This window comes from Coenobita brevimanus, chromosome 87 (assembly GCF_032717465.1).
Source record: "Coenobita brevimanus isolate Jiangsu-jjx chromosome 87, ASM3271746v2, whole genome shotgun sequence".
Classification (NCBI taxonomy): Eukaryota; Metazoa; Arthropoda; class Malacostraca; order Decapoda; family Coenobitidae; genus Coenobita; species Coenobita brevimanus.
Window position 1 is genome coordinate 2,485,329 of NC_137040.1, and position 12,500 is coordinate 2,497,828.

The 12,500-nt window shown below is 39.1% G+C and overlaps 1 protein-coding gene across 1 annotated transcript in view; it reads right to left on the minus strand.

The window, feature by feature from the left end:
- LOC145410929 (PDF receptor-like) overlaps nt 1-12,500 on the minus strand; it is a 190,768-nt gene that overhangs the window by 69,662 nt on the left and 108,606 nt on the right. Inside the window, exon 4 of the mRNA XM_080280971.1 lies at nt 8,834-8,994. Within this exon, the coding sequence (XP_080137097.1) occupies nt 8,834-8,994 (161 nt within the window). The remainder of the gene's footprint in view (nt 1-8,833; nt 8,995-12,500) is intronic.

Here is a 12,500-nt window from a genome sequence, read left to right on the forward strand (position 1 = left end):
TGGAAGTAGTAATGGTAGTAGTAGTAGTAGTAGTAGTAGTATAACAGTAACAACACAGCAGTAGTCTAATTCCGTGCCCTGGTAGCTATGATATTAGCTCTGTATCATCATATGGACTAAGGCAGAGGTTAACAGAGCCAAATAAGACTCTATAATCCCTCCTGGAGTTCCTATGGCTTTATCTGACTCTATATGGATCCCTTTCAACTGTGTCTTTGTTAGGGGAGGCCTCTTGATATAGATTCCCTCTCTCTCTCTCTCTCTCTCTCTCTGTCGTGAACAATAATTTACAACAAAAGTCACATATTAAAGCTCCCTCTAATCTAACCTCCACAATTTACAACACAATTTATATGAAAAAAAAAAAAAAAAACTGCTACAATATGAAATACATCCACGAATTACAAAAAAGTCTCTCTCAACTCAAAATCTGCGTCAGAGAGAGAGAGAGAGAGAGAGAGAGAGAGAGAGAGAGAGAGAGAGAGAATCCCACTGCTACCTAAAAAACCGAATGACTACTTTTCCCCAATCAGGACTACCAATTACATATGGAAGAAGTTAGGATAATAAGCTACATCTCTAACTTATAATGAAGGTAGAAGCTAATCAACATTCCAAGCCGCAAGGAATTCCCAACACTTTCACCCTAGGGATTCGATTATGCTAACGAAACGCGGGTGGTGGATTCCGTAGAGTTTCGGAGGGGATGGTGATGCTGGTTCAAACTCTCCCCTATCATAAGGACAGTTCATTTATTCTTGCTACCTCCAGATGATTTTATTCAACTTGGGAGACTTTTCGGACCTGGAGGGGTTAGATAAAGCCTTCAGCAACCCCTTCACTGCTCTGTGCCTCTTTGTAAGTTGAATAAAATCGTCTGGAGAGAGCAAGGAAAATAATACAAAAATACGGCATTGATTGATGGTGCTACATACTGCAGTGATGCTGGAGAGGGACGCCTTCACGTAGTAGCACCGATATAACCACGCGATTCTACTGCCTGGCTATATACACGCCCTTCAACTTCCTCCCTATCCCTTAGATGGAGGATGATGGATTGCTTGAGGGCAACTTAAGTCTGCAATCCACTGGGTTTGCATTTCAGAAGAACATGGGACTAAGTGTACTACATATACTACGATAACGAGATTATTTTTAAACAGTACTCGAATTTTCACTCAATGAGAGAGAGAGAGAGAGAGAGAGAGAGAGAGAGAGAGAGAGAGAGAGAGAGAGAATACCCAACAGGGTTGGAGACTGACGATCAGGAAGATAATGTTAATATTGTCAAGAAATCTGAGTCTACCTTTGGCCTTTATATAATACTGAAAAGGAAATTAACTGGCAGAGGAACTGCTTCGTATTTAGACATCGCTCTTACTCCCTTTTTCAATTTCATTTCTTGGACTGACTCTCTCTCTCTCTCTCTCTCTCTCTCTGCAAGTTACTTCGCTTTCAACGCCTAATTTCCTCCTCCTCCTCCTCCTCTTCTTCTTCTTCTTCTTCTTCTTCCATTTATTAGTCGTTTTCCTGTTACTCATCCCGTCTCTTCTACTCTACTCTTGTCCACCATTTCCTCCATCTCCTCCGATGTATTCTTACCTCTCTTCCCCCATTATTCTTCCCTCTCTTACCTCCCCTCCTCCTTTTCCTCCTCCTCCTCCTCCTCCTTGTCCTCCTCTCTTCTCCTCTTCCTCCTCTCTCCTCCTCCTCCCTGATGTAAATGAGATGTTATTAATAGGTAACTGAAACCGACAGCCAAGGAGATTCAATGCTAATGCGTTTAGGTCCCGATCCTCTTGTGTCCTGGGCTCGAGCTAAAGAAACGGCGGTCATTTAAGAGGTGTTGGTAGTGTGTCCTATCATGTGCTTGTATATTCTCGCCACCTCTCTGCGTATACTGATGATGTGTTTTAAGTATGACACACTCAGATTTAGGGGGATATGATGGAAGAGAGAGAGAGAGAGAGAGAGAGAGAGAGAGAGAGAGAGAGAGAGAGAGAGAGAGAGAGTCCTCGTTAAAGGCACATCCCACGTTCTGCTTCCCTGATTGAACAGCCAAAAACAGAAAAATATTGGATAAAGGGAGAGTTTGCGCTCGTGTGAGAGAGAGAGAGAGAGAGAGAGAGAGAGAGAGAGAGAGAGAGAGAGAGAGAGAGAGAGAGAATATTAAAAAAAAAGGTGTGTGTGTGTGTGTGTGTGTGTGTGTGTGTGTGTGTGTGTGTGTGTGTGTGTGTGTGTGTGTGTGTGTGTGTGTGTGTGTGTCTTGCTTATAAAGTACAAATTCAGTCCAAAAATGAGTTACAGTCTCTCTCTCTCTCTCTCCAAACACCTCCATTAATATTCTTCTCTTGTGCCAAGGCTTATCAATCTTTAGCCCTCCTACCTTTTCTTCCTCCTAAACTCTCTCTCTCTCTCTCCTACCCCTCCTCCTCCTCCTCCCCCTCATCATCATCATCATCATCATCATCATCACCTCCATCACAACCACCGTCATCTCAACTCTATTTTTCACACACACACACACACACACACACACACACACACACACACACACACAAACAACAACAACAACAATATCGCCCTGTGCACCGGTGAAATTATTGAACATTTAATTCCTTCACCATACGTAATCTTATACTAAAAATAAATAAATAAATAAATAAATAAATAAATAAAAATAATAAACTTCCGGTCTGGCCAGGTGTGCAAGGCGTTAATGAGATCGCTCCTAACCCTTTCGCCAGGTGTGTCCAATGCTAAATTACACCTACTCACACCTGGCCATGATCCCTACACCTCTGCCAGCTTAGTTGATGGTCAAGTGTAGTCTGACTGAAGGGCTGAATCTAGTAACCAAGGAGACTCATTGTGGCATGACTGAAGGGTTAAATCTAGTAACCAAGGAGACTCATTCGTACCCAAAACTATGCCTCGTAAATTTTTTGCAACCACGAATTCATTTAAAAGCTGTTCGTTGCCCAGGTTCATCAGATAAAAAAAAAAGAAAAAAAAAAAGAAACAAGAATTTTTAGTGGTAATACTAAAAAAAAAAAAAAAATATATTAATGGGAAGATAAATTTTGCGCACAGAAAAAGCATACACACATAAACAAAACAATAAAATGACAATATTACTTAAAGAAAATCAAATTAAAAACAAAAAGACAAAATAAGGCAGAATTGACAGAACTCACGCACAACCCATTTTCTCTCTGGTTCGAGGAAAGAAAACGGAGGGCGCTTCTCTTATAAGGGGGGACTATTCTCGCTGGTCGTGAGTCCTGGCAAAACACACACTTGGGAATTGCTTTTAATGGCTGAAGAGAGGGCGGAATGGGCTTGGAAATTGTGTGTGTGTGTGTGTGTGTGTGTGTGTGTGTGTGTGTGTGTGTGTGTGTGTGTGAGAGAGAGAGAGAGAGAGAGAGAGAGAGAGAGAGAGAGAGATGTATATCCACATTAGGTGATCCGGTCTTTAAGAATACACAAAAAATTCTCTCTCTCTCTCTCTCTCTCTCTCTCTCTCTCTCTCTCTCTCTCTCTCTCTCTCTCGGTAGTATCAAAGTAATGTCTGATGAAAGCTTTGTCGTAAAGTTTGTAAAATTAAGATGAAACTCTCTCTCTCTCTCTCTCTCTCTCTCTCTCTCTCTCTCTCTCTCTTTCAGACAAGTTTTTCGCTCCAATTATTTTCAGTCGAACAATTCTGAAACTCTTACGCAATATTCTGAAAAAGTCCGGCTAGATCCGAAAGCTGCCTCAAAAATCATTGTTCACCGTATCTTTATTTATCGTTCTCAAATGTATCAATATTTATTCCACTGCTTTATATGTATTATTATTATTATTATTATTATTATTATTATTATCATTATTCTCTCCCTACCACCACCACCCCTCTCTCTCTCTCTCTCCCTCCCTCTCTCTCTCTCTCTCATTTCGACAAAAGGGAGATTTTTGTCAACTGGACTTCTCTTTCAACCCTGCCTTTCCCCCTCCTCCTCCTCTCCCTCCCCTTTTCCTCCCCCTCCTCCCCGCTCCCCCTTCCTCCCTCTCCTTCCCTCTTCTTTCCTCTCTCTCTGCCCACTTCCTTCCTCTTTCAACTGTACCCTCCCTATTCCATCTTCCTTCCTCCTCCCCTTCTCATCCCTCCCCTCCCCACCCCCTAACTATTCCTTCTACCTGCAAACTCTCCTTCCTTCCTCCTCTTCGTCTGTCTCCTTCCTTCCCTCTCCCTTCCTTCTCTCACTCTCCCTTTCCCTATCTCTTCTACCTACTCCTTCACCTTCCTTCCCCCTCTCCTTCACTTCCTCTCCCTCACCCTTCCTACCTTCTCTTCTCATCTCTTCCCCTGTTCTCCCTCTCTTCGCTATCCTTCACCTTCCATCTCTACCAGCCGCTTCCGTCTGTCTCTCTCCCTTCTTCTTCGTCCTCTCTCTTCCTCTTACCATCCCTCCTTCGTCCCCTTCTCCTCCTCCTCCTCCTCCTCCTCCTCCTGTATTTCTCTATATATCACTTTATTTTCTATTTTCCTTCCATCTACTCTGCTCCTTCATCCTTTTTTAACAACTTGCTTTTTTTTTATGTTTTTGTTCACTCTCTCTCTCTCTCTCTAAATTGGAAATGAAAGGAGCGTTTTTTTCTCTCCTTTTTCCCTCAATTTTTTCCCCGGTTCTCTCTCTAGCTCTCATTTCACCCTTTCTTTCTACTCTCTCTCTCTCTCTCTCTCTCTCTCTCTCTCTCTCTCTCCTCTTTACTGTTATTTTCCTTTCTATGCAGTCCTACTTTTTCATACCTCTCCCTCTCTCTCTCCTCTTCCTTTTTTCCTCTCCTACCTCTCTTCCACTTACTCTTTTTAACCCCTCTCTCTCTCTCTCTCTCTCTCTCTCTCCACTAAGCCTATCTGCCCCATCCCGTCAGCTTTGTTTGAGAAAGAGCGTCCTAGGTAATTGTCTCTCTCTCTCCCTCTATACTCTCTCTCTCTCTCTCTCTCTCTCTCTCTCCACGTATTAATGTTCTTCAGGATGTATAATAGGATGTTATTGTTCTTCTGTTATGCTCCTGTCTATAATTCTCTTGTTTCCACTCTAATCTTTCCATCTGTCTTTCATCCTCTATTCCCTCCTTTCAGCTTCTTTCATGAATTTCTTTTGTCTTCCATTCTCCCATCCACCTTAATTAACCTACATTTAATTTCCAGGGTTGGGATTCTCTCTCTCTCTCTCTCTCTCTCTCTCTCTCTCTCTCTCTCTCTCTCTCTCATTCGTACAATATAATTTCAGTTATTCATCTAGTCTCTCTCTCTCTCTCTCTCTCTCTCACACACACACACACACACACACACACACACACACACACACACACCACACTTTTTCAATATCTTTTTCCTTGTTTTTCAGCCTCCATGTTATACTCCTGGCACTCATTACACCTGCTCTACTTAACACCTGAGGGACCAACTCTCTCATGACCTGCACAGCTCCTGCGTTATATTCTAATTAATGTGAGGAGTGCAGAAAAACAGCCGGGGATAGTGCGACATGGAGGCGATTTTTTTGTGGCCACCCCTTACGGGATTAAGGCGTCTGGCAGTTGACAGACAGATACACAAATAGATAGATTTTATTAAGATGAGTCATAAGGGTCTACAGATCGCCATGACGACCTTCTCATGATCAGCACAACTCTAGAACCCAAAATCTTGTCCCTAACACCTATTCCTAAGCGCCTTATTTTACTTATTACACCTCGCTGTCCTCTTCTGTGGTATCAAAATCATTCGAATATCACCAAACTCCTCACAAATAACGAGCAAGAGTGTATCAACCGGCTGTATCCAAGAATAAATCGCTACGGAAGAAGTGTTAGGGAGCTTCCTTATCCGACGAGAGAAGGAATGCAAGAGCCTTAAAAAAAAATCTTCCAGCATCACCTGAAGGAAGTAAAAATAAGGAAAATGTAAAAAGAGAAAAATATGGAAAAACAAGAATAAGAAAAGTGAGAAAAATAAGGAAAAATAAGACTAAGAAAAATGAGAAAAATAAGGAAAAATAAGAATAAGAAAAGTGAGAAATAAAGGAAAATAAGAGAAAAATAAGGAAAAATAAGAATAAGAAAAGTGAAAAATAAGGAAAAATAAGTGAGAAAAATAAAGAAAAATAAGAATAAGAAAAGTGAGAAAAATAAGGAAAAATAAGAGAAAACGAAAAATAATAAGTCGTGAGAAAAATAAGAAAAAATAAGAATAAGAAAAGTGAGAAAAATAAGGAAAAATAAGAATAAGAAAAGTGAGAAAAATAAGGAAAAATAAGAATAAGAAAAGTGAGAAAAATAAGGAAAAATAAGAATAAGAAGTGAGAAAAATAAGGAAAAATAAAAGTGAAATAAGGAAAAATGAGAATACGATAAATATAAGGAAAAATATGAAAAAGGAAAGTGAGAAAAATAAGGAAAAATAAGAAAACAAAAATAGGGAAAAGTAAGAAGTGAGAAAAATAAGGAAAAATAATAAAAGTGAGAAAAATAAAGAAAAATAACAGGAAAAGTGAGAAAATAAGGGAAAATAAGAATAAGAAAAGTGAGAAAAATAAGGACAAATAAGAATAAGAGGAGAAAAATTAAGAAAAATAAAAGAGAAAAATAAGGAAAAATAAGAATAACAAAAGTGAGAAAAATAAGGTAAAACAAATGAGAAAAATAAGAGTAAGAGAAAAATAAGGAAAAATAAGAATAAGAAAGTGAGAAAAATATGGAAAAATAAGAATGTTGGAAAAATGGGGAAAAATAAGAAGTGTGAAAAATAAGGAAAAATAAGAAAAAATAAGACTGGTACACAAGGAGGCAGGGAAAACGGCGGCCATCTTGAAAGACATATGAACAGCGGTGCAGATATTTTTTTTTTTTTTTTTTTTTTGCCCCGTGTCTGGGAAACAATGTGAGGGAAAGGAAAGATGATGACTCTCTCTCTCTCTCTCTCTCTCTCTCTCTCGTACACACACACACACACACACACACACACACACACAGCTCTAATATCAGAAATCTAAGACACCAGAAAACTTCCCCCAAGGAAATCAAAACAAAACAAAGAAAAAAAATATCAAGAAAAAAAAAAACAGGAACTTTGACCTGGTTCGACAAAGGGTCTCTCTCTCTCTCTCTCTCTCTCTCTCTCTCTCTCTCTCTCTCTCTCTCTCTCTCGTGTTGATTAAGCCTTTTATTTTTCCCTCCTCATTTCTTTCAATTTCCTTCCCCAATATCCTCTCTCTCTCTCTCTCTCTCTGTCTTTCCTTTCATTCAACTTTTTAATCAGCGAGTTGTCTGACCCGGAGGCCACACACACACACACACACACACACACACACACACACACACACACACACACACACACACACACACACACACACCAATTCCCAGTCCTCCAATCCTGAATCCTTTATCGCCCAAACCAACTCGAATGTTCCCAAATACATCAATACAGTAGAATATTCGGCAATACATCAATACACTAATGCATCAATACTGACGGCTCCTATCCTAGTGGGGTTCCTGTCCTCGTGGTGTTAGAAGGCTCAAAGGCATCTCTTGTTAGCAAAGGATTATTATTATTATTATTATTATTATTATTATTATTACTGTTGTTACTACTACTGCTACTACTACTACTACTTCTACTACTACTACTACTACTACTACTACTACTACCACCACCACCACTACTACTATTACTACTACTACTACTTGCTTGGATTCAAAATCATGAAGAAACAAGAGGATTGCAACTACAATGTGTTTACATAAAATGAGGTGTGAGTTTGTGTTACCTGGGTGATATTGGGCTGTGATGGTGCTGCAGTATAAGTACACCTGTATAAAGCAGTATATGTATGAAGATATTTGTGTGTATGGTAAAATAAGATAATTTAGCAACATAATAGAATCGTTTTTCTTTTTTTTTCTGAAATGTTACATTAGTGGATATGTTTTTTTTTTAAATTGGTAAGAATGCTTGGCTGCTGTCCCTCTTACTGGTCATTTGTATGTTAAATACGAAATAAAGATGACTGATTGATTGATTGATTGACTACTACTACTACTATTATTATTATTATTATTATTATTACTGAGGGACGATACTGGTGATCAAGGGCTGTTAGGTACCCCATGAAGATATGTGTTTATCTATCTATTTCCTGGCCTCGATAGATACACATTTAACACACCCACCAGTATTCCCTTATCTATTTGTCTATCTATCTATATATCTATCTGTCTATTTACTGAAGGGGTTAAACACACCTAAAACACCCCCCCCACTTTACCTCTTCCGTCACCACCATCATCATCACAGCTTATCCGCTTACGAGCACCGATTTAATCCTACCCGTATCTGGCGATTTAGCTCACCTCTGGATTTATCTAAAGGGATTTATTTTAGTTTTCAGTGACCCCTAAACGAGAGGCCTTCCTTCCCCTCAATAAAATCTGAGAATATTTTTATAGTACATCCTCTCAGCAAGAATAAAGTTAATAAATCCCCGGGGTGAAGGGAGCTAATCCTGTTGACGCGATTAAGGCGGATTACCTGGTTATTTCAAAGGCACTTCCTGGTGGTCAATTAGCTGCCATCAGTCGTGCCAGGACCCCATTTATCCCCCACCCACACACCCACCTAACCCCCACCCACACCCACTTCCCTATCCCCCACCCTCACCTCCTCACCTATCCCACACCCACCAGTTCCCCACCCCCAACTCTCCATCCATCCCCCACCCACACACCCACCTAACCTCCACCCACACCCACTTCCCTATCCCCGACCCACCTATCCACCCACCTGTGCATCCTCTTCAGACTCCTTGTACAGCTCCTTAATAATTTCTTGGATGGCCCTAGTGAAGCAGACGGTGTAGTTGGTCCAGCCCTGCGGTAAACTGAAGTCTCCGGGGCTCTTACCCATCCACCTGCCCGACGCGTCACATCGCTTGTAGACTTGTTCTGAAGGGGTAGAGAGAGAGAGAGAAGGTGGTTAGTGGCGAAAATACCACGTAAATGTCAAATATACCAGGTTTCTTTGTCAAATATACAAGATTTCTTTGTCAAATATACCAGGTTTCTTTGCCTAATATACCAGGTTTCTTTGCCTAATATACCAGGTTTCTTTGTCAAGTATACCAGTTTCTTTGCCAAATATACCAGGTTTCTTTGTCAAATATACCAGGTTTCTTTGTCAAATATACCAGGTTTCTTTGCCTAATATACCAGGTTTCTTTGCCTAATATACCAGGTTTCTTTGTCAAATATACCAGGTTTCTTTGTCAAATATACCAGGTTTCTTTGTCAAATATACCAGGTTTCTTTGCCCAATATACCAGGTTTCTTTGTCAAATATACCAGGTTTCTTTGCCAAATATACCAGGTTTCTTTGCCAAATATACCAGGTTTCTTTGCCAAATATACCAGGTTTCTTTGTCAAATATACCAGGTTTCTTTGTCAAATATACCAGGTTTCTTTGTCAAATATACCAGGTTTTTTGTCAAATATACCAGGTTTCTTTGCCTTATATATCAGGTTTCTTTGCCTTATATATCAGGTTTCTTTGCCTTATATATCAGGTTTCTTTGCCTTATATACCAGGTTTCTTTGTCAAATATACCAGGTTTCTTTGGTATATGGGGAAATACAGAGTACAAAATACAGAAAAGAAACAGGGTAGTCTGGATATTGCACCCTTCTGTCCTGCGTATTGTGGGGACGGCTTAAGCTGCTCATCCTGCTGGTGTGGGCACAAATTATGACATCACTACTCCACCGTGCCTCAATGTATGAAAAAATGTAAGTATAAGAGAGGGAAAAGGGCTGTAAGAGGCAGAAAATGATTTTGGATTTTCGAAATAAAAAAAATAAAAGAAAATGAAAAAAGGGCTGTCTTGCTCTTTTAGTGAGTTTTTTCACTTTCTCTCTCTCTCTCTCTCTCTCTCTCTCTCTCCCTCTCTCTCTCTCTCTCTCTCTCTGGGCCCATCAAAGCGCACGTCTGAAAGTTTTAGAACCTTTGATTCTTCACTGACTGTGTGTGTGAGGGTATTCTCTCTCTCTCTCTCTCTCTCTCTCTCTCTCTCTCTCTCTCTCTCTCTCTCTCTCTCTCTCTCTCTCTCAGGTTGTAAACATCCAGGGGCGACAGGTGTGACTGACGGGAAAGGAGGGGAGCCGGTGAGAGAGAGAGAGAGAGAGAGAGAGAGAGAGAGAGAGAGAGAGAGAGAGAGAGAGAGAACTTATAGTAAAAAGCGCATTATCAGGCAAAAAAACAGAAAACAAAAGAAAAATGAAAAGAAAATGAAGAGCAAAAAAGAGAAAGAAAAGAGAAAAAAAGAGCAAAAAGAAAGAAAAGAGCAAAAGAGAGAAAGAAAAAAAGAAAAATATAAATACACAATCTCCGCTACAGGATAATGGTAACTTCCGGCCCGCAGGATAAATCGCTATGTGGAGTGTACTAAGCGTAAAATGCTTTGTTGTCATTAAGTGTATTATTGTGAAGTGGATATAACACACACAGGTACACATACACCCACACGCACATACATATACACATACACACGCACACACAGACACACACAAACATACATATATACGTAAATACATACATACACACACATACCTTCATGATCCCTCCTTTCTCAATCTGTCTCACACACACACACACACACACACACACACACACACACACACACACACACACACACACACACACACACACACACACGCGCGTACACACACACACACACACACACACACACACACACACACACACACAGACTACGACTATCAGAAGTGCACAGGTCAATCTCCACATTAATTAAATGGACTCAGGTAGTGAAGCAGGTAATCAAAACTCATTAGCAGGTAGAGATACACGGCAATTGACCTAAGTAGCTCTCTAGGTGCACAGGTAAAGGGAAATAATTACACCTGGGGATATAATTAACCTGTAATATCTAAATGTATTGTTCAGTATTGTAATTTTAATGACCTAAAATTGCCATCACTTGAACCTGACCTAAAATTGCCATCACTTTCACTTGACCTAAAATTACCATCGCTTTAACTTGACCTAAAATTGCCATCACGTTAACTTTACCTAAAATTGCCATCACCTTAACCTGACCTAAAATTGCCATCACTTTAACTTGACCTAAAATTACTATCACCTTAACTTGACCTAAAATTGCCATCACTTTAATCTGACCTAAAATTGCTATTACTATCACCTTAACTTGACCTAAAATTGCCATCACTTTAATCTGACCTAAAAATGCCATAAATTTAACGTGACCTAAAATTGCCACCACTTTCACTTGAGCTAAAACTGCCATCTCTCCTCAAATGCAGAGTCTTATTACACCAACACTAAACTATGATGCTAGTCACGAAGAACGCTGCGGACAGGATGTAGAGTCGCACCGTCCTTTCCTTGCACTGAGCTACGTGAAATAAGCAACAAAAAGGACGAAAATCTGGGCCAAGTTAAGGTGAAAGAACTATAGAAGGGACAATGGCAATCGACTTTTGGATTATTATGCATGTTATTTTTTGAAGTGTACTTATCGTTACTAGATTTTTTTTTTCCTAACCTCCCCCCCCCCTCTCTCTCTCTCCCTTAGTTATTGGTTTCTTTAACAACCAATCATCCCACCATTTGTCTCTCTCTTCACCTAATTCTCGGCCTCCCTCTGCTTTTCCTCCAAGGTCCCCCCCTCCCCTCTCTCTCTCTCTCTCTCTCTCTCCCCCTCGACGTAAATTTATAAGTTTTTCACTAAATCTTTTTCCTCAATCCTCCTACATCACTTTAATTGCTCTTAAATCTTGCTGTCTGAAAGAGAGAGAGAGAGAGAGAGAGAGAAAGAAAGAAAGAGTAATTACGTCTATTCTTATCTACATACATATATTTCTTCCTATTTATTATGTTTTATTATTATTATTATTATTATTATTATTACTATTATCATTATTATCCTCTTCACATCTATTTACCAATTTACCAAACGATCATATTTTTATATTATTAGTCTCTCTTTATTTCTCAATTCTTCCATCATTCTATTATTTAATCTTTTATTTTCGTTTTTATTTTCTCTTATTTCTATCCCTCAATTCTTCTAACCTATTATTTATTTTATTTATTTTTGTTATTACTTTTTCGTATTTCCTTCCATCATTTCTCCTTCTCTTCTATTATTCTATCATATATTTACAGCTCTTCATCTCTTGTTTTTCTTTCCCTCAGTTCTTCCTATTATTATTATTATTATTATTATTATTATTATTATTACTATTACTCTTTATTATTATTATTAATATTATTTTTACTACTACTACTACTATTATTATTATTATTATTATTATTATTATAACCATTAAAACGTTTTTTTTTTAATCCAAATCCAGTGTTTTTATTCCACATGACTTTTGTTTTTTGGCCTTACTATTGTTTTTTATCCTTGTTATT